Source organism: Staurois parvus, unplaced genomic scaffold (assembly GCF_062004578.1).
Source record: "Staurois parvus isolate SC_StPar_1 unplaced genomic scaffold, SC_StPar_1.0 ptg001260l, whole genome shotgun sequence".
Taxonomy (NCBI): domain Eukaryota; kingdom Metazoa; phylum Chordata; class Amphibia; order Anura; family Ranidae; genus Staurois; species Staurois parvus.
In genome coordinates this window covers 223,725-250,319 of record NW_028319056.1, presented here as the reverse complement: position 1 = coordinate 250,319, position 26,595 = coordinate 223,725, and the positions used below count along the sequence as shown (strand labels likewise).

Here is a 26,595-nt window from a genome sequence, read left to right as displayed (position 1 = left end):
TATTTCACCCAAAAGGACTTGATCATGCAATTCTCTATAAGCCCTTTTCAGGGCTCACATATTACTTCAGTTATATAATTTAAATATAAACTGATTCACCTTAAAGCATGTGGGCAGTACCCAAAGCTCCCTTGCATGTGGCCACTGAGAGCAGCTGGACAACCCAAATACACAGGTTTCAGGGCCATCTGAGATTTTCAGCCCAACCTTTTACTGTCCCATACATGGATGGTGGCCAAAGGCCTATCCTTCCCATTTTCCCAACTTTGTAAGATTAACCCTTTCTCTTCCAGGAGTGCTCAGACATAACATCCAAGCACCAGCTTCCAGGACTCTCCAGCCAGGTCTGCACCACATTTACTTCTCTAATTTCTCCATCCAGGTATTAGCTGTATTGATAGATACTCTTCTCTCTTAAATAATCACAAGGACTTCACTGACCAAAGCAGCAGTTGATACATAACCGCGCATATATTGACATGAGGAAAAAACTGAGCATATATTGTTTAAGGCAAGAAAAGATAATTTCATGCTTTGAGGTGCTTGTGCCTTCAGCAAACGATTAAAGTGGTTGTAAAGGCTCAAGGTCCCCCCAGCCTCCCTAATACTTATTGGAGCCCCATTACAATCCAGTGATGTGCGCAAGAGCCTAGACTCTCCGGGAACTCCCCCACCTCATTATTATATCAATCACAGTCAGTGATCCAATGAGGAGAGAGAGGGGGCAGGGCCAAGGCTCCGTGTGTGACTGGACATGCAGAGCAGTGGCTCAAGATCAAGTCTTCTCAGATGCCCCATAGCAAGCTGCTTGTTCTGGGGGCACTCAGTAGCAGGGAGGGGCAGGAGCACTGGCAGGGGACCCAAGAAGAGGAGGATCAGGGTTGCATTATACAAAACAGGTAAGTATGACATGTTTGTTATTTTTTTTTAAATTGCCTTTTATATCACGTCAGGTTGATCCGTTCTATGCTCTCCATCTGCCAACTAATTCCACTAATCACCACCTTCTGGCAGGGAGAACCAAGGAAAACACCAAGTCCTGGCCATAGTTTCTCTCCTAAGCTAATTTTTCTTTTCCAGGTGAGGATCACCTTCTCCCTTAGATGTCCTTGAAGCCCCTCCTTCGAAAGGGAGAGCAAGAGAACCTCAGCAGGCCTTTCCACTCCTTAGTTCCCTTGGACAGCAAGACCCAGAGCCCCAGCTCCACCCAACTTATAAAAGGACACCCAGAAGCCCTGTAGAAGGAGGTAGCGACCTTAAAAGAGATCTGACTAAACTTTACTTGCCTACATTCATAGCCACAGTCAAATAAAAAAATCATTTATTTTTTTCCACATTGTAATTCAATTGTTTCTTGTCTGCTCAGAATAAGCCAAATGATCTTGAAGTTTGTACATTTTCTTTATGAAGATCCCCATATATTTACTTCCCTGAATTCTGTGACACATATTCACTATGCCTTGTGAGTAGGCCTTCCTGTGGAGAGATGCAGCTTTACATCTTTGAGGGTCACCCCTTGGCAGGACCCTGAATATGGGACCATATAGCAAGAGAATTACCTTTGATTGGGAACCTTTACAAGCAAAGGGTATGAGACAGCATAGCCCAACAAACCATGCCTGTATGTAAAGAGGAATGCCGTTCACCTACTGCTTATTGCACTGCCATGTGATTATAATTCTGCCATTTATTCAGTAAATAGAGTTGCTTGTTAGGTGAATCTTTTGGTCTGATTTACTAGAAATATGGAGTGAGAGTTAAATCCTACAGTGTATGGAACAGGAACAAAATGTAAACCTCCATGGTAACCTTCTGGGTGATGGACAAGTAAGGCAGGAAGGAGAAACATCCAGCTTGGGAGAAGATGCTGTGGTGGCTGATGCTGGGGGTTCTCTTGGAGGGGTGGATTGGTGGCTGTATGGTCTACTCGTCTAAGTGGCAGGGACCCTAATTCCCACTGCATACCAGAATTCTTCCATGGAATGGGCCCGTACCAGGAGTGTGCAAGGCTTCATAAAATATACAGCAGCTTCCCTCCATACCTTTAGATTTAAGAATAAGTGCAATGTATGTAAAATAACTGATGAAAATAATATCAGTGTTTCACGTTATTTCCCTCAAAATGATGTTCATAGACAGAGTGTTTCTGGCAGGTGAAAGGACGTTAGACTTCCAGTGTGGGGCTCGGTGCAGTAGTATGGCCTCCAGCCACGAGGGGCATTAACCCACACAAGAGAGAGCAATACCATTAAGTGAATACTTGATAAAAGTAACTATAAAGTTGGTGATGTGCAGTTCCCCCATGTACCCAGGGGGCCCCATACAGCCAAACTGACAGACCCCCCCAAAATAAACCTCCCCCACAGTTTACTATGCTTCATTGACTAGTACCGATTACTCATTGTGTTCATTTAGTGACATATTTACCAGACACCTCCCCCACTCTCCATCTTGAAGGATCTTATTGTGTTCTTGCAGTTGTTGGTAGAAAGGAGAGGAGGGAAACTAGCAGAACTGTGGGGGTGGGAGCACACAGGGGGCCTTGGCAGCAGAGGGAAACATATGGTGCACAGGGAAAGTGATGGGTGGGGCATGGGGCAATTACTGGAACTGATCCCCTGTATGGCTCTCTCTGCAGCAGCTGAAAGCCAATGGGAAGGAGAGAAGAAGAAGCCAGCTTTCAGCTGCTGCAGAGGGAGCCATACAGGGGATCAGATCCAGTAATTGCCCCACACAGTGCAGCTCACCCTCCCTGCCCACATGTGATTCACCCAGTTTCCTGCCACCCCCCCCCCCCCCCTGCTGGCCTGGGCCTCATACAGGAGAACTGGTGGTACCCCCTTATCCATGGCCCTGTATGTACCCACCATCACTGCTTATTACCAGTCATTCAGTTTTCTATGGAGAACAGAATAAGTGCTTTATAATCATGTTGTATGTATGTCAGCAGCCATGTGAAATACACACCATTTCCATCATTCTCATATATCCATATATATATCATTTTTTTGTTACTGTCTCTAAAAGTCGATTGCTAGGTCAATTCCATGAGGATATTGTTGTCTGAATTTTACTAGCTGGGGTCTCAGGTGTCTTAATAGCCCCACACCCAGCATTATCAGAGTTGTTCTGACATTACAGTCACTAATGATTCGTCTTCCACATCTGGTTCATCATTTTTCTTTGCTCCATTCTGTAAATTCTTTTCTTTTTCTGTATTTGTTTTAGTCTGTTTATTAGAACTTGTGTCTTCATTTCCTTTATCCAAATTCATTGTGTTGTTCACTGAATCAACATTCTTTGTATTATTTCCTCTGTCAACATTTTTATTGTCATGCTTCTTACTAACTTTCTTTGTAAAATTCTCTGTAGCAGAATTTAAGTCATTCTCTTTGGCAGAATTATTTGAGTTGTTCCCTCCTTTGAAATGTTTTGTGTCATTATCTCCATCAGAATCCTTCTCTCTGACTGAATTCTTTGTATCCTTCTCTCCAACTGAATCCTTTGTATCCTTCTCTAAGACTGATGTTGTACTCTTCTTTCTGACTGATGTTGTTGCGTCCTTTGCGTTCTTCCGATTCACTTTGACAGAATTATTTGTGTTATTATCTATAGCAGCCTTCTCTTTGTTAATCTCTTTATTCGGATCATTTGTGCTTTCCCCTGTAGTAGTCTTCCCCGTATCACTGCTTATATCTCCTTTTGTTACTTCTTTTACTCCTTCGGAATTCTCTGTTTCTTTGTACGCTCCTTTTAGTATTTCTGTATCAAACAGGAAAAAACACAACTTATTTTCTATTGATTCAAGCACACTTTGCTATATATAAAACAATATGAAGAGTATATTACAGAATATTAATCCACTCTTTATTCAATGTATGACCCAGTTTTTGTTTTTTACATTTATTCTTTCACAGATTGCACATTGTTCATTATATAGCACAGTGGCTAAATGGTTAGCAATTCCAGCTGTCAGTAGTAGGGTCATTGGTTCAAATCACAACCATGGCACCACCTGCCTGGGGTTTGCATGTTCTCCCTGTGCCTGTGTGGGTTTCCTCTGAGTACTCCAATTTCCTCCCACATTCCAAAGACATGCTGGTAGGTGAATTGTCTCCTGTCTAAATTGTCCCTAGTATGTGTATGTATGAATGTGAGTTAGGGACCTTAGATTGTACGCCCCTTGAGGGTTAGGGACCTTAGATTGTACGCCCCTTGAGGGTTAGGGACCTTAGATTGTACGCCCCTTGAGGGTTAGGGACCTTAGATTGTATGCCCCTTGAGGCTTAGGGACTGATGTGAATGTAACAGGGGCGGACTGACCATTCGAGCACCTGGGCACTGCCCGAGGGCCCAGGGTCAGTAGGGGGCCCCATGAAATGCCCCTGGTACCTTTTTTATAGGCTTTTTTAAGTGTGGGCAAGGACACAGGGGCCCCATGATCCCCTATTGCCTGGGGGCCCCATAAGTTGTCAGTCCGCCCCTGGAATGTACAATATATATATGGAAAGCACTGCGTAAATTGATGGCGCTAAATACCTGTAATAAATATATTCTTAAGCCCTGGTTCACACTAGTGCGACATGAAAGTCAAGACTTCAAAACGATTTTAAAATGACTTTACTCATAAGATGCATTCCTATATGACTGTGATGAATCAGTGTTTTTTTTTTTTTTACCTTTACCTCTCTTCCCTGGTCATCCTTGCTGCCTAAAAACTTTCTTCTGAGTATAGCGGAAACACTTTAGGGTGTTTATTGCATGTTATTCAAGTGACTGGGCTGCCTAAATGCGTGACTGGGAACATACATTTCGCTATGCTTGGGTGTGAATGGGATGTGCTGGGAAGGAAGTTTTTAGGCAGTAAGGATGACTAGGGACATCAGGGAGAGGTGAGGGTTAAAAAATGAAAAAGCAGTGCCTCAAAAGTCTCAGCAAAGTCTCTACAATCAAGACAAATGTACGGCTTGCAGGCGATTTTACATTGAAGTCAATGAGAGCCGTGCAGCTCAAGAAACGCCTAAAAGTAGTGCAAGAAGTATTTTTTGTTGTTGTTTCAGCGACTCAAGTGGCAGCAATAAACATGATGTGTTTTCACTGTCACCGGAATGTTGTATGTTGCTGTAAAATTGTGCTAGTGTGAACCAGGGCAAAAAATATCTAAAATAAAAGTACCTGGTTCGTCCATCGCAGGAGACGCAAATACTTCCATCAACTTGGACAGGAGCTTGCCTTCATCCGTCTTCTCCTCCGGGGTGACAAGAAGCAGATTGCGGGAGTACTTGAGGATACTGCGCTGAGTGTAGAGAATCCTCTCCTTTTCCTCTGCTCCGCTCTCCTTGAGGTCGTCTATTACCACCAAAACCTTGTACTGCCCTGTGCCAGACAGAAAGACAGCAATGTCCTATTACTATTGTTACTGCTACCAAGAAAATGTCTTAAATTACCATCTCAAGAATAAATATGGCCCCTTTCACACCGGCGTTCCGTATGTCCATTTTACATCTGTCCATTTATGGATGAAAAATCAACCTCCATGTATTTCTATGGACTAGCGGATGGAAACGGATGATCATCTGTTCTACTCTTACCTTTCTCAGCGCACTTTCAGTGTCACATACAACTCCTCCTCCTCTCCCTCTTTCTGTTGGGGTACCCCAAGGTTCTGTTCTTGGGCCCCTCCTTTTCTCTCTCTACACCTCCTCCCTGGGCCAACTGATAACCTCCATGGCTTCCAATACCACCTCTATGCTGATGACACCCAGATCTATCTCTCCACTCCCCAGCTCACCCCCTCAATCTCCTCACGTATCACAAATCTACTGAGCGACATATCAGCATGGATGTCACATCACTACCTTAAACTCAATCTTTCCAAAACTGAGCTTGTAATATTACCTCCCCCCGATCCCCCACTCACGACTTTACCATTAAGATCAACAGCACTACCTTTGGTCCTTCCCCTCATGCCAGGGTGCTAGGTGTAATCCTAGACTCTGACCTCTCCTTTGGGCCCCACATCCACTCACTGGCTAAATCCTGCCGCCTCAACCTCCAGAACATCTCCAAAATCCGCCCCTTTCTGACCAATGACACCACAAAACAGCTTATCCACGCCTTGGTTATATCCCGCCTCGATTACTGCAACTCCCTCCTCACTGGTCTACCGTTACACAGGCTATCCCCCCTTCAGTCTATTATGAATGCTGCTGCTAGACTCATACATATTACCAACCGATCAGCGACTGCTGCCCCTCTCTGTCAATCCCTCCACTGACCTCCATTCAGTGTCCTCCACCCCTCTCTGCCAATCCCTTCGTTGGCTTCCACTAACCCAATGTATAAAATTCAAAATACTAACCACAGCATGCAAAGCCATCCACAACACTGCCCCTAGCTGCGTCACCAACCTTATCCGCCAATATCGCCCAAATCGCCCACTGCGCTCCTCCCAAGATATCTTCCTCTCTAGCTCCCTCATCACCTCCTCCCACGCTCACCTACAGGACTTCTCCAGAGCCTCTCCCATCCTCTGGAACTCCCTACCACAGTATGTCCAGTCAGCCCCCACCCTCTCTGCCTTTAGGCGATCTTTTAAAACTCACTTATTCAAGGAAGCCTACCCCACCTCCACCTAAGAATTGTACTTGAATCATCTCCACCAGATCATCCCCCGCAGCTATCTCCTTTTGTATCACCTCCCCCTTCCTTTAAATTGTAAGCTCCACGAGCCGGGCCCTCCTATTCCTTCTGTACTGAAATGTATTTTAATAGTACCGCCCCCCTTATATTGTAAAGTGCTGCGCAAACTGTTGTCGCTATATAAATCCTATATAATAATAATAATCATCTGTTCACATCCGTTAATGTCCGCATCTGTTAACATCTGTTTTTTTGAACAGAAGAAAACCATATTTTTCCGCAGCATTTCCATTAAAGTCTATAGATCCAAAAACACAACTTTTTGCGTTAAAAAAAGTCCCTGACCCTTTCCAAAAAAATGCACCGGATGAAAACGTGGAGATGTGAATCTGTCCCATAGGAAATCATGTTAAATGGATTCTACTGCGTTTCTGCAAAACGCAAAGCACTGCGTACAACACATAGGTGTGCCCCTAGGGTAATACTGCTTTTATTATTAAAATATATATAAGTAACCCGACCCAACAACAGCCCTACTCAATCAGTGCCCCCCTGGCATTTCCAACTCACAATTCAAGCTCCTTATGCAAGTTACGACGGCAGCTAAGCAGGTTATAGCGAAATCCTGGAAATCCCCCACCCTAAGTGTTGCCGCCGTCAAAACCAGAATTACGCAAGCCATGATACATGCAAAGGTGGAAGCCACAATTCTAGACACGATTCCTAAATTTTTGCACATATGGAGCCCCTGGGTAGAGCGCTTCCTCCCGCCTAACTTTGATGAATCACTCCTTCTCCCTTGATTTATATACGGTGCGCCAAGGATACTGTCAATAGTCCTTCGTAGGCAACACGTAGGGTCTGCTGTAAACTTGTTGAATGCTCATGGAGTCATCGTTGTTGTTTCTCTTCCCCTACCCTCCCTTCCACCTCCGTCTGACCCCCCTCCAAACTTCCCCTTATTTCTTTAATGCACTTGGGAGACGCTACTCTGATTGGCTAGGACAATATTGTCATCTATTGTCGACTCTTCTGTACCTGTTTTCGCCAGAAATGTATAGACATTCGTAATGTGATCCTCATTCATTTTTTCAATGTCCTACTGCCTCTTCCATGTCCAATGTATATCAACAAAGTCTCCTTGTTTGTGTCGTTACGTTTTTTTTTCTCTTTGTTAATAAAAATGTTTGAACAAGAACATATATATAAGTATTGCACTTGCAGGAGATTCAAATCAGAAGGCTGTGTACACTTGCTGGGCAGCACAACACATGCGGAACACCACTATTCGCGCGTGGTCCACCGGACAAGACGTGACGACACCAGAAACTTCTACATTTCATAGCCAATATCTGACTTGTGGCTTGTCCTGGTATTCCAAAGCATTCATTGCTCAGAAAACTCATAATAAAGTCTTATCTTATCTAATAACATCTTATCTTAAGAGTCAAGCTGATTCTGTTCAATGGAAGACTTTACCATTGGTTACTGAGCGATTACTTACCGAGTACAGATGACATATGTTCTATCTCCATGTCATACAAGGAGTCGGTGACATCGGTGAGATTGACTCTCCCTCTGTTCTTGGTGTGATACAGGATCCCAAAGGTGCAATTAGTGACCGCTTTATAAAAATCATCATATCCTTTGTTAGATATATAAAACGGTCTGACATCAGTCACAAAAACCTGAAATTGTGGGGATTTCAGCAATTTCTCCAACCAATCATAATCGTCTTTTGCAGATCTGGAGAAGATCCCAATAGTGAATGGTTCCTACAGAGATACATTTTAGGTTAAACATCAGACATGGGTCCCCGAGACTCTCTGACAAGCTTACCCATCTCTATATCTTACATCACGATATCTCACTCCCCTCCGGATCTCTAGATATTGTCCAGAGCAGAGTCCCCCAGAGTTGCCTTGGCGAGACGGGTACCCTTTTCCATCTTATATGGTCCTGCCCCATTGTTCAGACATACTGGGCACAAATCATCAAATTTCTGCATGATCATATGGGTTCACCTTAGCAACTAAACCCCAGAGTGTGCCTATTTGGCTCCCTCCCCGATATACCCGAGGATAAATTTCTTGTTACCCTTTTACACGAAAATCTATTCAGTGCCCGTAAATTACTGGCGAACCTACAGACCTGGTTGATCGAGGTTAATTCCACTCTACCATACAAAAAACTTATTTATATGCATAGAGGATGTCCCACGAAATATAACAAAATATGGGATAGATGACTGTTTTCCCCCAATACCTAGATGGCTTGACGAACAGGGTTGTTGGGGGAGGGGTCTTCCCCATCCCTCCCCCAAACCCGTCCTTCTACCATTTTTTCCCTGGGCTCCTGGTATTTTGATATTCACTCCATTTGTTTGACCTGATTTGCTGTTCATGCATTGTTCGTTGTTATATTCACCCCCCGGACTTGTACCCAATTTGTGACCCGGGTAATGTTTTGCGATGTACTATATGTTCTTGATGTACCATGCTGATTGTACTTCTTTTCCCTGTATTGTATAAGTTTTATGTCTTATCTCTGTTTTTTCGTTCAATAAAGTTTTCTATTCAATGTTAAAAAGAACATCAGACCTTCTAAACCTGAGAACAATCAGAAATGACACCGTGGTCTATTAAAGTGTGGTTGGCAGAAGATACATTAGACTCCTAAGATTTTGGAAAAGTATAGGACACATAATAATGATTTAGGATGAAGGAAATTTGTAGTCTTTTAGAAAAAAATCAGGAAATTTTTTTTCACCATTTTGAAAAAATGGATTGGGGTCAATAAGGGATGTAAGATGAAGGTGTTTTCTGTTCGTTGGTAAGAGTGCAATGGGCTTGCCATGGCTGTTGATTGTCAGAGAATATGAATGAGCTGAGTGTGCGGGGGAATTCCCCAGCTGTATAAGCAAAGGGGTGGCAATAGGGGGTGCCTAAAAATGTCAGGCCCTGGTCCTCATCAATATAGAGACCCACCCAATATTCAGGACATGGTATGGTTCGGGAGGGGGATCATACACTCACCCTCCCCTTTCCTGCATGCTCAGATGTTTTTGGGGGGGAGGAAACCTCAGGCTCATCTTTTTTAAATTTTTTACTTAAAATTCATACTAGACCTGAAGACTCTTTGGGGTTTATTTACTAAAGTCGGAGAGTCCAAAATCAGACTCCCTTCTGCATAGAAACCAATCAGCTTCCAGGTTTCATTGCCAAAGCTTCATTGAACAAGCTGAGGTTAGAAGCTGATTGGTTTCTATGCAGAAGGGAGTCTGATTTTGGACTCTCCAGCTTTAGTAAATAAACCCCTTTGGGTCCCTGTGATGTCATTGACCAGAAATGGTCATGTCCCTTCTTGGTCAATGATATTACCTGGGGTCAGTCATCCACCGGAGCTGTCAGTAGAGCACAAATAGTCACAAGGATGTTGGCGATTGGCTGTTATTTTCCTTTGGCAGGTGTTGGCATCAATCATTATGATTGAAGTGGATCTAAATCACTGGACGACCCGATGGATGTACATTGAGAGATTTCTTTTGCTATTGTTAAAGGGGGCTTCCAGATTGCGATAAATCCCCTGCAGACCCCCACAATCAGCGAGTCAGAGTTCTGAGCAAGAGGCCCTTGTCCTCATCATCATGAGATGAAGGTGCTTTGCAAAGGGGTTCCCTCCTGGTCAGGTACCCCCACACTGTGACAAGCATATGAGACAAGACTGCTATATACTGCTGATGAGAAAAGGTACTTAGCAGTTTTATATTTACTAAAATAATTCAATTTCCATGTTCTGTGTACTGTGGAGAGCAGATATAGTGAATGAGGGGTCCGGGGAGAGCAGATATAGTGAATGAGGGGTCCGGGGAGAGCAGATATAGTGAATGAGGGGTCCGGTGAGAGTGGATATAGTGAATGCAGGGTCCGGGGAGACCAGATATAGCGAATGCGGGGTCCGGGGAGAGCGGATATAGTGAATGCAGGGTCCGGGGAGAGCGGATATAGTGAATGCGGGGTCCGGGGAGACCAGATATAGTGAATGCGGGGTCCGGGGAGAGCAGATATAGTGAATGCAGGGTCCAGGGAGAGCGGATATAGTGAATGCGGTGCCTGGGGGGAGCGGATATAGCGAATGCGGTGCCTGGGGAGAGCGGATATAGTGAATGCAGGGTCCGGGGAGAGCGGATATAGTGAACGCAGGGTCCGGGGAGAGCGGATATAGTGAATGCAGGGTCCGGGAAGAGCGGATATAGTGAATGCAGGGTCCGGGGAGAGCGGATATAGTGAATGCAGGGTCTGGGGAGAGCGGATATAGTGAATGCGGTGTCTGGGGAGAGCGGATATAGTGAATGCGGTGTCTGGGGAGAGCAGATATAGTGAATGCGGGGTCCGGGGAGAGCGGATATAGTGAATGCGGTGTCTGGGGAGAGCGGATATAGCGAATGCGGGGTCCGGGGAGAGCGGATATAGTGAATGCGGGGTCCGGGGAGAGCGGATATAGTGAATGCGGTGTCTGGGGAGAGCGGATATAGCGAATGCGGGGTCCGGGGAGAGCGGATATAGTGAATGCGGGGTCCGGGGAGAGCGGATATAGTGAATGCAGGGTCCGGGGAGAGCGGATATAGCGAATGCGTGGTCCAGGGAGAGCGGATATAGCGAATGTGGGGTCCGGGGAGAGCGGATATAGTGAATGCGGGGTCCGGGGAGAGCGGATATAGTGAATGCGAGGTCCGGGGAGAGCGGATATAGTGAATGCAGGGTCCGGGGAGAGTGGATATAGTGAATGCGGGGTCCGGGGAGAGCGGATATAGTGAATGCAGGGTCCGGAGAGACCGGATATAGTGAATGCAGGGTCCGGGGAGAGTGGATATAGTGAATGCGGGGTCCGGAGAGACCAGATATAGTGAATGCAGGGTCCGGGGAGAGCGGATATAGTGAATGCAGGGTCCGGGGAGAGCGGATATAGTGAATGCGGGGTCCGGGGAGAGCGGATATAGTGAATGCGGGGTCCGGGGAGAGTGGATATAGTGAATGCAGGGTCCGGGGAGAGCGGATATAGTGAATGCAGGGTCCGGGGAGAGTGGATATAGTGAATGCGGAGTCCGGGGAGAGCGGATATAGTGAATGCGGGGTCCGGGGAGAGCGGATATAGTGAATGCGGGGTCCGGGGAGAGCGGATATAGTGAATGCGGGGTCCGGGGAGACCAGATATAGTGAATGCGGGGTCCGGGGAGAGCAGATATAGTGAATGCAGGGTCCAGGGAGAGCGGATATAGTGAATGCGGTGCCTGGGGAGAGCGGATATAGCGAATGCGGTGCCTGGGAAGAGCGGATATAGTGAATGCAGGGTCCGGGGAGAGCGGATATAGTGAATGCGAGGTCCGGGGAGAGCGGATATAGTGAATGCAGGGTCCGGGGAGAGTGGATATAGTGAATGCGGGGTCCGGGGAGAGCGGATATAGTGAATGCAGGGTCCGGAGAGACCGGATATAGTGAATGCAGGGTCCGGGGAGAGTGGATATAGTGAATGCGGGGTCCGGAGAGACCGGATATAGTGAATGCAGGGTCCGGGGAGAGCGGATATAGTGAATGCAGGGTCCGGGGAGAGCGGATATAGTGAATGCGGGGTCCGGGGAGAGCGGATATAGTGAATGCGGGGTCCGGGGAGAGCGGATATAGTGAATGCGGGGTCCGGGGAGAGCGGATATAGTGAATGCGGAGTCCGGGGAGAGCGGATATAGTGAATGCGGAGTCCGGGGAGAGCGGATATAGTGAATGCGGGGTCCGGGGAGAGCGGATATAGTGAATGCGGGGTCCGGGGAGAGCGGATATAGTGAATGCGGGGTCCAGGGTTTAGTAACACCTTACAGTAGAATAGTGATTTGACCCAGCAGTGCTGCGCAGCAGATTAGAGTCTCAGCTTAAGTCATGTCTAGGACCAATTCCCGAAGTTATGGAAGGTGATTGGAAAGCAGGGACCTAGCAGACAATTTCCTTACACTGTCTATAAATCAAATAATATTTTGCAATCCTTACCGGAGGTGGGTCAAGTCCCTCAACTGTGAGAGTAAAACAGAATGGAACTGAATTAACAAACATCATCATTTAAAGTGGCATTTATCAATTCTTCAAAAGTACAAGGCATAATACCAGCAATCATTTTCTTTCCAATTATACTTTTTTCATAATAATAATCAACGAGCAAAACAAATGAAAAGCCAGCGATGCCATTGGCACACATAACAGATAATAGGTGACATAAGAACTGCAATATTTTCCCATAACATACAGTACTAAGGTTAGCCTCCTTTCAATGTAAGTCAGATCGTCTTCTCCACTGCTCCCCAAGACACCTTGCTGTGTTATTCCCTTGTCACCTCCTCCCACGCTTGCCTCCAGGACTTCTCCAGAGCCTCTCCCATCCTCTGGAACTCCCAACCCCAGTATGTCCGGTCAGCCCCCACCCTGTTTGCCTTTAGGCAATATTTGAAACCTCACTTATTCGGGGATGCCTACCCCACCTCCACCTAAGAACTGTACTTGAGTCACCTCCACCAGATCATCCCCCCGCAGCTATTACCTTTTGTACCACCTCCCCCTTCCTTTAGATTGTAAGCTCCTTGAGCAAGGCCCTCCTCTTCGTTCTGTGCTGAAATGTATTGTAACTGTAGCGTCTCCCTTTATATTGTAAAGCGCTGAGCAAACTGCTGGCTCTAAATAAATCCTGTATAATAATAATAATTAAAAGATAAACAAATTAATTAAATTCCCAAAACAGCCCCCCCCCCCGCCTGCTCACACTAATGATTACTCACTTGTAAATTTTCTTTAACCCCTCCCCCTACAGAGGATTCCCCCTCTCCTGACCAGGCCATTTTTGCGATACGGTGCTGCATTACTTTAACTGACAATTGCGCGGTCATGCAACCCTGCACCCAAATTAAATTCACATCATTTGTTTCCCACAAATAGAGCTTTCTTTCGGTGGTATTTGATCACTTGTGTGTTTTTTTATTTTTTGCTCTATAAACAAAAAAGACCAACAATTTTGGAATAATAAAAAACATTTTTTGACTTTTTACTATAAAATATGTCCAGTAAAAAAATTTTAAAAATCAAATTTCGTCATAAATTTAGGCCATACTGAATTCTGCTCCATGTCTTTGCTAAAAAAAAATCCCATACGTGTAAATTAATTGGTTTATGTGAAGGTTATAGCGTCTACAAATGGCGGTATATATAGTATACTGGGATTTTTTTTTTTCTCTTCTTAGACTAGTAATGGTGGCAATCAGCAGGACTGCAGAGGGCATTCTGACACTGGGGTGGGAACTGACGAACTGTCCCTGACATCCCCAATGACACCAATACAGTGATCAGTGCTAATAAAAAGCACTGACACTGTACTAATGGCACTGGGCAGGAAGGGGTTAATATTTGGGGCAATCAAAGGGTTAACTGTGTGCTAGGGAGACATGCTGTGCAGAGAAATACAAAGCAGCATGTCCTTGTTGGCAGGAGAGAGACCTGAGGTCTCTCCCCTGTCACCAGTTTCTCGGTGATAGCCGGGTGCCAGTGGGGAATCTTTGGCCGGGTTCCTGGTGATTGACATCTGTAGCCGCCAATGATGGTGCGGGTAGGGCAGTGCACGCGTGTAATGCAAAATCATGTATATATACGTAATTTTGCGCAGCCCTGCTGCCCTGTAGCAGTAATTTTGCTATAGGGCAGCGGGGAAGCTGTCAATGTTATTGTATATACTGTGTGTGTGGTTGCAGCTGATATATAATATTCCAGATTGCACAGTCTAGTTGTCACAGAATAAATCACATGCAAATGTGAACACGCATATATAACCGTGATCGCACCACACATGTTAGGCATTGCCACACACGTCAGAGTAACAGCAACAATTGTAGCTCCAGATCTCATATGTAACTCTAAACTGGTAACCTGGAAGGGTTTCTAGAGCGCTGCCTATGGGGATTTTTAGGTCCCATCGTTTGTTTCCATTTCACAAACATGTAAAATTTTAAATCTTGACATGTTTGGTATCTATTTATTTGGCGAAGCATTATCTTTTACATTGTACCAAAAAATGGTATTATATTGTGTTTGTGCGCACTAACATGCATTTAAGTGTATTTTTCCTGAAAATTTGTGTTTGATAAATCACTGCGCAAATATCATAACATAAAAAAACATAAAAATTTGCAAGAACCACCATTTTATTTTTAAGGGCTTCAGCTTTCAGAATATTTAAAATAAAATCAGGGTTTATAAGAAATTTTATAGCAAAAAAAAAAATAATAATAATAAAATGCTGATTTTAACAAGTATGTGAGAAATGTCATAATTGATCTGGACATGAAGTAGTTAATAATGAGCCCATATGGCAATGATAACCAGAACAGCGCTGGAATCTTGGTGTTACACAATTTCACACGTCTGTCACTTGATGAGCCCTCCACAGATCTGGGAATCTAGGAATTATCGAGACAAAACACAAGACGGCGCACTCTCCTCGTGCATTACCATGATGACAAATGTATTATCAGCTCCGAGGAAGGGAGGTCATCTCCCGAAATGCGTCAGTCATTCATATTGGTCACTTATGGAACAGAACCCCGCTGTCTGGGACTGAAAGACCTGGTTCTATGTCTGTTTTTATGGCTTGTTTGTGAGTATCCATTTGTCATCTATTTTTTAATAAATTTGTCATCACAGTAATGCACGAGGAGAGCATGCCCTTTTATGTTTCGTCTCGATAATGAGCCCATATACATTGGTGCACGTACAAAAGAAGGGCACCTCAGGTTGATGCTCTGTACAGTTATCAGAAATTCAAACTGATTTTAATAACACATATTCTGTTTTAGAGTGATTCTCAAGGTTATTTTGTTTTTAATACCAAACATGTTATACTTACCTGCTCTGTGTAATGGTTTTGCACAGCAGCCCCAATCTTCTTCTTTTTTGGGTCCCTCGCTGGAAGTCCTGGCTCTTCCCTACTACCAGGTGCCCCCAGTAGCAAGCCTCTTGTTAAGGGGCACTTGAGTAGGCTCGCTCCCGAGCAATGCTCCTGTGAATGCACATTGTCCATTCACACAGAGAGTGTGGCTTGGCCCCGCCCCCATTCTGTCCTCAGTCGCTCACTGGCTGTGTCAATGGCTCACGCTGCTGTGTGAGCCAATGAGGAGAGAGAGACCCGGGACAGCCAAGGCTCCTGTGCACATCTCTGGATTGGGTTTAGGGGAGTATAAATTGGGATGAGGGGGTAGCTGCACCCAGAAGGCTTTTTTACCTTCATAGATAGAACGTATGAAGGTAAAAAGTAAAAAAAAAACTTCTGCCTTTACACACAATTTAATGTTTTCATTATCTAGATTATTTATTCAATTTATTGATTTGCAATTAGTTGAACAACTTCTAGACAAAGAGAGAGTGCAACTCAGAAACTCTTACTTTTCTCATTTATCAGATTTTGGAGCGTGTTCCATTTTTTTACAGCTTCTTGGGTGGCCTGTTGGTTCATTGTGAGATGTGTCAGATAATCCATCTCTTTCTCCATCTTCCCAAAAAGAAAAAGGTCTTTGGAAAGGCTACTGATAGGCAATTCATTGTAGAGCTTTGTAGCTTCCTTCTCTGTGCTTTTATTGTCCAGATTATCGATCACCACAATTATATTCTTCTTTTCTGCAAAATAATACGATTGCAGACAGATAATTATATGGAACATTTTCAAAACAATTTAAAGATTGCTGATCCTCTGTTCCTGTTTAAAGTGTTACTAAACCCCGGACCCCGCATTCACTATATCCGCTCTCCCTGGACCCTGCATTCACTATATCCACTCTCCCTGGACCCTGCATTCACTATATCCGCTCTCCCCGGACCCCGCATTCACTATATCTGCTCTCCCTGGACCCTGCATTCACTATATCCGCTCTCCCTGGACCCAGCATTCACTATATCCGCTCTCCCTGGACCCAGCATTCACTATATCCGCTCTCCCTGGACCCTGCATTCACTATATCCGCTCTCCCCGGACCCTGCATTCAGTATATCCGTTCTCCCCGGACCCTGCATTCACTATATCCGCTCGCCCCGGACCCTGCATTCACTATATCCGCTCTCCCCGGACCCTGCATTCACTATATCCGCTCGCCCCGGACCCTGCATTCACTATATCCGCTCTCCCCGGACCCCGCATTCACTATATCCGCTCTCCCCAGACCCCGCATTCACTATATCCGCTCTCCCCAGACCCCACATTCACTATATCTGCTCTCCCTGGACCCCGCATTCACTATATCTGCTCTCCCTGGACCCTGCATTCACTGTATCCGCTCTCCCCGGACCCCGCATTCACTATATCCACTCTCCCCGGACCCCGCATTCACTGTATCCGCTCTCCCCGGACCCTGCATTCACTATATCCGCTCTCCCCGGACCCCGCATTCACTATATCTGCTCTCCCCAGACCCAGCATTCACTAAATCTAGTCTCCCCTCCCGATCCGGGGAGAGCGGCTATAGCGAATGCTGGGTTCGGGGAGACCAGATATAGTGAATGCAGGATCCGGGGAGAGCAGATATAGTGAATGCAGGGTCCGGGGAGACCAGATATAGTGAATGCAGGATTCGGGGAGAGCGGATATAGTGAATGCGGGGCCCGGGGAGAGCAGATATAGTGAATCCAGGGTCCGGGGAGAGCGGATATAGTGAATGCAGGGTCCGGGGAGAGCGGATATAGTGAATGCGGGATCTGGGGAGAGCGGATATAGTGAATGCAGGGTCCGGGGAGAGCGGATATAGTGAATGCGGGGTCCGGGGAGAGCGGGTATAGTGAATGCGGGGTTCGGGGAGAGCGGGTATAGTGAATGCGGGGTTCGGGGAGAGCAGATATAGTGAATGTGGGGTCCGGGGGAGACCAGATATAGTGAATGCAGGGTCCGGGGAGACCAGATATAGTGAATGCGGGGTCCGGGGAGACCAGATATAGTGAATGCGGGGTCTGGGGGACCAGATATAGTGAATGCAGGCATTAGGATATATCCTGTCTATAAACCAGGGTTCTATAAATGGCTGTAACTGTGCTTTAGAGATGACGCAGCTGGTTTATCCTGGTCTTACCTAGAGTTATAAGAACATATTTAGTATAAAATAATGGAAATTTCTCCCTCAACAACCAGGAAATGAAACGTCTTCATTTCTTCATACTGGTGTAACTATTAGTAGATCCCATTGTACAGTTGGACATATACTTACCAAACGTAGACAGAAGCTTCACACTGCTGTGTAGCTGAGAACCAAATAATTTCAGGCTTTCCTTGCTATAATATAAAATGCATGTGTTGACAGACAAGGTCTGTTCTGCGATTTTCTCCAGGTCACTTCCGGTCACATTGATGGTCTCTACATCCTTCACTGTGTCCCTGAAATATGGAGACCGGAGAAGTGTCTGCAGCCAATCACTGTCGGCCTTTGGTGACCAGGACACAATGGGGACGGTCTGCTTCATTTCTTCTCTGCTCTTCTGTTCATGTGCTTCTAGTTGTGTTTTATTGTTTAATGGATTTTCTTTCTGTGATTGGTGCTTTTTTGTCTTTTTGTCCTTGTCCTGTGTATTTGATTGTTGCTTTTTCGTTTTATCTTGTTTGTCCTGCTTCATTTGTTTCGTCATTTGTGACACTTGCTCCACTTCACCTGTTGGACCAATGAGGGATTTTCTCATCTTTTCTATTTTTACCAGCATCTCTTTTATAATGTCTTGCCTGGTGATCCAGTCCAGTTCTGCCCGTGAAAATCGAAACTGTTGAAGAGTTTTAGAAAATTGTTTTTCTTCCCACTTAGCCATCCACTCCTTTTTTTCGCCTTCCCCGATCACCACAATCACTTTTTTTGGTCCTAGTCGATATAAATCAAAAACAAAAATATAATTAAAATTCATGATCTCCATCTAGCAATATTTTTTTTCAAAGGGCACTGGACGCTTAGAATTGATCTTTATACAGTGATCTTGCAGTAATTTAGGGTGCCGAATTACATACTGTGAGTGCTTTGTCTACAGTACTGTAATTGGAGTGTAGCACCCTCCTAGATAGGTGCTAGGTTAGGTAAATTTAGTTCTTTAGCTTTGCTATAATCAGTGGAGCTGATTGCGATTACTCTAGTCTGCTCTGAGTTTCACAGGCTGTGGGTTTGGCTGCTTTCCCCTGTTTTCTGGAAAGTAGTTCCCTGGTCTCCTCCTCCCATGCCCGCCTCCAGGATTTCTCCAGGGTGTCACCCATCCTCTGGAACTCCCTGCCCCAACCCATCAGACTATCACCTACTCTCCTCTCCTTTAGGCACACCCTGAAAACCCATCTCTTCAGGGAAGCCTACCCCACCCCCTGCTAATTTCCGACCTCCTCCACTCTTCCTTCCACTCCATCCCCCACAGCTATCTCCTCCTGTGCCACCATCCCCTCCCTCCTAGATTGTAATCTCGAAAAAGCAGGGCCCTCGAACCCCTCGTATATCGCATTGTATTGTTACTGTACTGTCGCATGTTCTGTCCCCCTTTGTAATGTACAGCGCTGAGCGAACTGATGGCGCTTTATAAATACTGTATAATAATACTACTAATAATAATAATAGTGAGTTAGAAGAGCCAAATCTACAATATGAATATTTATGTGGTCCTAGCCAGTCCCTGGGTCAAGGTGCCCAGATGGTAGCTGGGAGTGGGCATAAATAGTCTAAAGCTTGGAGTTGCCATGTTCTTCTCCAGGAGGAGACATTCCTAACCAGAAGGACGGCAGCCCTTCTAGAAAGTAGAGCCATAGATTCTGCTAGTTTCATCAAGGTCCCAGCTGTGCATCGATGGGGATGGGGGTCTATCCTGCTGAAAATTCTTTGGAAAAGGATTTCACCTAGGATCTGGTCTGGAGAGTCCACTAAGGAATTGTCTTCCTAACACAGGGAGGAGGCATCCCAGTAGCCAATGGCTTGTGAATACAGACTTGAGTACAGTATCTGGGTGACTGTTGCTGCTGTTGACCCCTTGTGCACCAATACTAAGGCTTGCCTGGCCTGGAACATTGCTTCTGGTGTTCCAGTGCTGTCAATCCAATGAGCTATTGTTGAGGGGACTGTGCTAAGAAGTAGCTGCAGAGTCAAGAGTGTCCTGCTATTACCGTTCTGGAGTATCCTACAGCTCCCAGCCCAATCCAAAATTATTCAGCAATAAATACTGAAAAAGGCAACCCCTAGACATTTCATTAAGCTAGAGGAGTGAATGCTGCTGTGTACCTGGCTGCTGGTGTGCTAGTGAAAGAGGAACCTGGGAAGAAAATCAGAGAGGTCCCTTTGGGGGTAAGCACTACAGGAGGGTTATTCCTTACAGGGATCTTTCATTATTTTTTACCTAATTGTTTAAAAACACTGGCAGCTGTTGGGAAAACTCTAATTTTAACTCAATATCAAAGCCATCATTTTTATGTCCTGGTAGTATAATTTACACCATTGTTTGATCATGAGCATCCCATAAATTTTTAAAGGTGCCTTCAGTCAGATGCTGTTGGCCAATGCATGTGAGCTGCAAAGAGCAAGGCAATGAGTGGATCTAATTACCCACCATAAATGTACAATATATATATGTTTGCAATTTATAAGTAAGCAGAGTATAACAGCAAAAAAAGTCAGTATGTCACTTCCACCCCCTGCCTGCTTTTTATTGAAATGGGAAGTACAGACAAGTCCATGCCCATAGTAGTCTATGTTTAGGTATTTGGTGTTCATTTTCTAAGGCCAAGGCCAGTGCCAATGTCAATTTCAGAAGACGTAGAAGTAATGGTGAGTATGGAGACTGCCTGGATCTTCTCAAGTGAGAAGTTGGATTTTCTTGTTTCCAAAGCTTATGTTTTGCAGAATTTAACAGTGAAAACCAGGGTGTGGATACTACAACAACTCGTTAAAGAGATGACTTGGCAAGCCAAAGGGCAAGTCAAAGTTTCCCCTTCCCCATATCAGCTTCACCTTTATTTTTCTGTTTTATTTCCTTTATATCACTTATCAGCATGGACAGTATTAGCCAGTCTCACCTTTTTTGCTGCTGCAGTAATCCAGGTAGCGTCCCATCTGGTATAGTGGTTTCTCTGAATTGGGGGAACAGTAGAAGATGACTATCGATGATTGGTCCACTAGAGGTGTCCATTCCGTGTCTTTTGTTGGATGTGAAAGTGCCACATAAGAGCAATCACTAATCTTATTATCATTTGTCAAGCAGGCTGCTATACCAATAGGGTTCCAGCATACTTCCCATGACAGAAGCAGTGCCTTGTGACTGAGGGACAAAGAGAAACAATGGATGTTATGGAAGGCTGAATGTTAGCTGTATTTTATAGGAGACCTGTAGGAAGGGAGGCATAGGAGATGACAATATTGATCACCTTCTGAAGACATCTAGCAATGTTGAATGGAAATGTGGAACTCACAGATGCTACATTATGTAACATTAGGTTACAATGAATGTGTACTTTTTTCTATCCAAGGTGGTGCAACAGGTTCATTTATTAGTCATGGACACCCCTTAACCACTATCTTGTTCATCCACAGGAGGTCTGTGTGATATGCAGTCTATTCCGATATGGGGTTTTATGCTACTCTCTCCCATTCATCCACAATACTCTTCTAGACACTAATTACCAGGACAGAGCATTATCTTATAGGGGGAAGGGAGGTCTTAAGCCTTGTGTAAGCTCCTACCAGACTGATCCAGACCACCTTGTGCATTTTATGGGTACATAGAGTGATGGTGGAGCACATGGAAGGCCAAGAACACAAGAATAGGTTCGAGTTAAAGGTAGATTTTCCATTATGGGGAATATTTAACACTCATAAACATGTGTTGTAAAACTAACTACCAATCCAAACATTAGGATTTTATTTAATTATAAAGACTAGTCACAAACAGGTAACAATGTTGCCCCCCCTCCCCCCCACAAATTCTCTTTTTTTAAATGACCTTGCTTCCTATAAGGAAGAAAGAAAGATATTTTTATGGTTCTTGTGGTGTTATTAGCACTACTTTATGGCCAAAAGGTAAATAATTACTTGAGGTGGCATTTGTACTTTACTCCTTGTAAATGCCAACCAATTTATCTGTATTACTTCCTTATACAAAATCCAGCCAAGATTAACACAATTATGGAACACAAAGAGAATATTATCCACAGTCATATGAAGGGAATGTGTTTTTCTTGGTCATATAGAGCAGTGGTCTCCAAACTGCGGCCCAAGGGCCAGATGCGGCCCCTTTGTGAGCCTTGGGGCACTATTCCTCCCACTGACACTAACAGTGGGACATAATTCCTATCACTGATACTAATGATGGGGCCTTGTTTCTCTCACTAATATCAATGATGGGACACTATTCCTCCCACTAGTATCAATAATAGGTCACTATCAGGGGCAGACTGACAACTCATGGGGCCCCCCAGGCAATAGGGGATCATGGGGCCCCTGTGTCCATGCCCAAACTCAAAAAAGCCTATGAAAAAGGTACCAGGGGCATCTCATGGGGCCCCCTACTGACCCTGGGCCCTCGGGCAGTGCCTGAGTTTCCAAATGGTCAGTCCGCCCCCGGTCTCTATTCATCCCACTAGTATCAATGATAGGTCACTATTCCTCCCACTAGTATCAATGATAGGTCACTATTCCTCCCACTAGTATCAATGATAGGTCACTATTCCTCCCACTAGTATCAATGATAGGGCACTTTTCCTCCCACTGACACTAACAGTGGGACATAATTCCTATCACTGATACTAATGATGGGGCCTTGTTTCTCTCACTAATATAAATGATGCGACACTATTCCTCCCACTAGTATCAATGATGGGGCACTACTCCTCCCTCTGACACCAACATTGGGGCACTATTTCTTCTATTGATACCAATGATGGGGCACTATTACTTCCACTGATAATGATGGGACACTATTCCACCCACTGAGACCCACGATGAGGCACTATTCCCCCCACTAGCATCAATGATGGGGCACTATTCCTCCCACTGACACCATTGATGGGACACTATTCCTCCCACTGATACCAATGATGGGACACTATTCCTTCCTCTGATACCAATGATGGGGCACTATTCCCCCCACTGACACCAATGATGGGACACTATGCCTCCCACTGACACCAATGATGGGGCACTATTCCTCCTATTAATACCAATGATGGGGCACTACTCCTCCTACTGACCAACCCTAAGGTCATGTTGATTCTCACTGAGACATTTTCTAACCCCACTGGCCACAACTACCCCCCCCCCCTCCCAAAGTCTGAAGGATAGTAACCTGTGCCTTTGTTTGAAAAGTGTGGAGACCACTGATATAGAGGGCCATTTTAAATTACAAATAGGGTACAAGGCCTAATTGTGTAGCAGATAAATTCAGAATATAACAGAGATAAGCACCAAACACTCAGAACAAAGCGTTTGAATTCATATTTAATATATTGGGAAATGGGACATGAAATGTAATCATATTGAGAATAAAAATCATAAAATCTATCCAGGTTTGATTCTCAAGGGGCTTCACCGAATCTTGCTTGAAATTCACAAAACCCAAATAGGCTAACTACTATAAAAAAAAAAGCATAGACACTGTCATGGGGGGCATGTACAAATGAAAAACATGTTCCTTTTGGAATGGAGGAGGATATGGATGTACCTGTATATTATAATGAATAACATCAAGAAATGTATTATATCCTGAAGCATCTATAGATATTGTAGTGGTTGGATTGATATCCATTGCTACAGCTCTCTGGGACCATAGAAATCATCATTCCTGGAAGCATCTAATTGTTTTGTTGTACTATGATTGCCCCAACAGATTGTCATGACCTGGGACAGATAGGGTGCAAAAGAATAGATGCTTATAGCAAAAACTCAATTCCAGACAAGCAGATGTAATGTCCGGCATCAAGGCTTATCGTAACCACAGACAAGCCAAAGTAAAACCCAGCCTGGAAAACAGAGAAGTGCAATGAAGCCAGTAGACAAACCAAAGATTCAAACTAAGATGTAATTTGGGTTCTATAATAAACCCAAACTGGATGAAATAAATCAGAGCTGATGGCAAAGTAAGGTCATGTGTGGAACAATTCAAAGTCGACAAGTCAGATTATTAAAAACAAGAGCACCCTCAGAGACAAACTACACTCTAAAGTGGGTGAGAAGATGCTGCCATCTTGTAAGTTAAGACTGAAGCAGGGAGATTTTGGATTGGTTGCTATAGGCAAATACATGTAAGAATGAACACCTATGAATAGGAACTTCTTATAAAATGATGTTGGGAATGTAGACCAGTTATGTGTTATACTCTCAGCTCCTGACAAAAAGACAGAGTCATACTTTCGAAATCATAAATTCAGAATATAACAGAGATAAGCACCAAACACTCAAAACAACGTGTTTGAATTCATATTTAATATACTGGGAAATGAGACATTAAATGTAATCGTGTTGGGAATAAAAATCAGAAAATCTATCCAGGTTTGATTCTCAAGGGGCTTCAGCGAATCTTGCTTGAAATTCACAAAACCCATATAGGCTAACTACTATCAAAAAAAGCATGGACCCTGTACTGTTTCCCTTTATATTGTAAAGCGCTGTTCAAACTGTTGGCACTATATAAATCCTGTATAATAATGATTATTATTATTATTATTGTAAGTACCTTTCTACAAGTGGAGGGAGAAGAACATTGTATATATGTACTGTATGTACCAGGGGCGGACTGACAACTCATGGGGCCCCCGGGCAATAGGGGATTATGGGGCCCCTGTGTCCTTGCCCAAACTAAAAAAAGCCTATGAAAAAGGTACCAGGGGCATCTCATGGGGCCCCCTACTGACCCCGGGCCCTCGGACAGTGCCTGAGTTTCCAAATGGTCAGTCGTCCCCTGGTATGTACAAAATACCATGTGGAACGCACATAAATTAAGTGCATTAAATGTGACAATACATGAGTAATATTGCTTCACATATACAAAGTGAATAATTGTAACATTCAGTCCAAATTCGGAAAAATAAAGTGCCCAGGTGTTGAATACTAATTGGTGAACTTTGTGTAAAAAATGACAGGTACTCCTCTGTGCTCAATCAGTGCCCCACATGGATGTGCACTCACCGTTAGCCATGGACCACCTATCTCTAGGTTGGTCTTAAGTGCCTGGTTTGGGACTAGCCCAATGCGTGATGGCAAGAATGGCACCAATTCTGGGAATCATGCGGTCTGACTGATAGTAACCAATAGGATGATGACCAGCATAGATATAAATGACAGCGTAGTTTCAAAAGAGCTTTTTAAACTTTTTCCTCCCCTACCAGGCAGTAAACCAAGTTTCAGCATGTGAACAGAAACAAAAGCAAACATCCCATAGTGCAAAACCATAAAAAACTTTAATGATGGGGAGAAACTATAAGAATAAAACTCACAAGCAAAGTGCCCATAACCTGGCACTCCGTGTATTCAGCCTTGCTGCCTGTGAATAGGAACCAATATGACCGCCGCGTTCCAGTGTGCGTTCCAAAGGGTGGAAATGTCGCCAGCAGAGGTTGCGTCTTCAAACTTCAACCGGTATCGATCAATGGATCGTCATCAGGAAGTGCAAGATCTGCCATTTTGGAGATGGTATTTTTACACAGCAGTGATGACATCACTTGCTGCAGCTGTGTCACTTAATTACTTGCCAGAATCTATCCATAATTACCTGCAACATTGCTGAATACAGCGTACATTGCCGGATATGCTTGGACTAGTAAACAAAACTTAAAATTAAATAAAAAATTATACAACCAATATAAAAAAAAAGAATAAAAATAAACACCTTAAAAAAATAAATAAAAAAAGGATAGCGGGTTGCTCAAACTCCACCTCCTCTGATCATAAAACATCTTATATTCTTCTCACAGAATACAAGGAGTTCTGTGAATGAATGAGGGGGTGGATAAGCATTACAATATTCCATCATAAAATGTATGAGAACGCTATGCAAAGATTATCAGTAACTAAAAAATGAAATTATTGGTGGCCATAAACTAGCAGACCACATCCTACCATTCGTGTTTTTTCTTTCCTTGTTGGCTTTTCTTTTCATCCCTGTCTCTGGGTGTCACTGTATTACCCGAGGACACCCGTGTCTTGTTTGTAGCGCCTTTGTTTTTTATTTTTAAATCTCTTTTTTGTTCTGTTTCCTTTGATTGCGATTGATTAAGTTTCTTAGATTTGGAAGCTGTTGCCTTTCCTGTATCAGTTCTATTGCCTGATACGCTTTTAGCACTCTGTGATGTCTTGTTGCCTTCTGTTGGTGGTCCTGGAGTGACCTCATCATTGTTACTTTGTACTCCTTTTTGCTCTGGAGCTTTGTTTGAAGTCTGAGTGTTGTCCATCGTTTTAGCTGTCTTGACACATTCGATCCTGAGATTTCTGAAGCTTTAATGGGTTGGGCAGGGCTTCAGCCTGGATGACAACGTAGGTCACAATTCTGTGGGTCTTGTTGAGGATTTAACTGCCACACTGCTTTGTCTTGCTAAGTCCCTCTTTTCCTCCTGATCTTTGTAGGGTTCGTTCATTTGGTCCGGTTTTTTTTTACGTTTTAGAGAAAGCTTAAGTCTTGCATCACTTCTAGAAGCCAAATGAGATTTCTCTTTATTTTTGCACCTTTCCTGTTTTCACTGCTTAGTTTGCATTATCATTTTGTTGTTTGCATAGTTGGTCTTTTAGGTTGGTCACTCTGTCCACATGAATCCAATGCATTCTATGGTGGATCCTCTGGTCCGGGCAGTGTCTCTGTTAATAATTCTGGCCCAGTGTGGTTGCATACAGTTTCTGTCCAAAGGATGACGTAAAAATAGATTCCGTGAGCCCCTTGTAAGCTCTGTCCTCCAGGA

The 26,595-nt window shown here is 44.2% G+C and overlaps 1 protein-coding gene and 1 pseudogene across 2 annotated transcripts in view; one reads left to right on the top strand and one right to left on the bottom strand.

Annotated features, from left to right (window-relative positions):
* LOC149437751 (serine protease 33-like) overlaps positions 1-1,334 on the top strand; it is a 43,502-nt pseudogene extending 42,168 nt beyond the window's left edge. Inside the window, exon 10 of the transcript XR_016308015.1 lies at positions 1,081-1,334. The product of XR_016308015.1 is annotated as a serine protease 33-like (transcript). The remainder of the gene's footprint in view (positions 1-1,080) is intronic.
* Positions 1,335-3,118: 1,784 nt separating this feature from the next.
* LOC149437750 (uncharacterized) lies at positions 3,119-26,595 on the bottom strand. The gene is made up of 8 exons (XM_089660667.1): positions 25,763-26,595; positions 20,731-20,972; positions 17,915-18,553; positions 16,110-16,340; positions 12,681-12,703; positions 8,147-8,417; positions 5,176-5,376; positions 3,119-3,762 (listed from the first exon to the last, which is right to left on the bottom strand). The coding sequence occupies exons 1-8, from the start codon at positions 26,092-26,094 to the stop codon at positions 3,119-3,121; spliced, it is 2,583 nt and encodes an 860-aa protein (XP_089516793.1). The 5' UTR covers positions 26,095-26,595.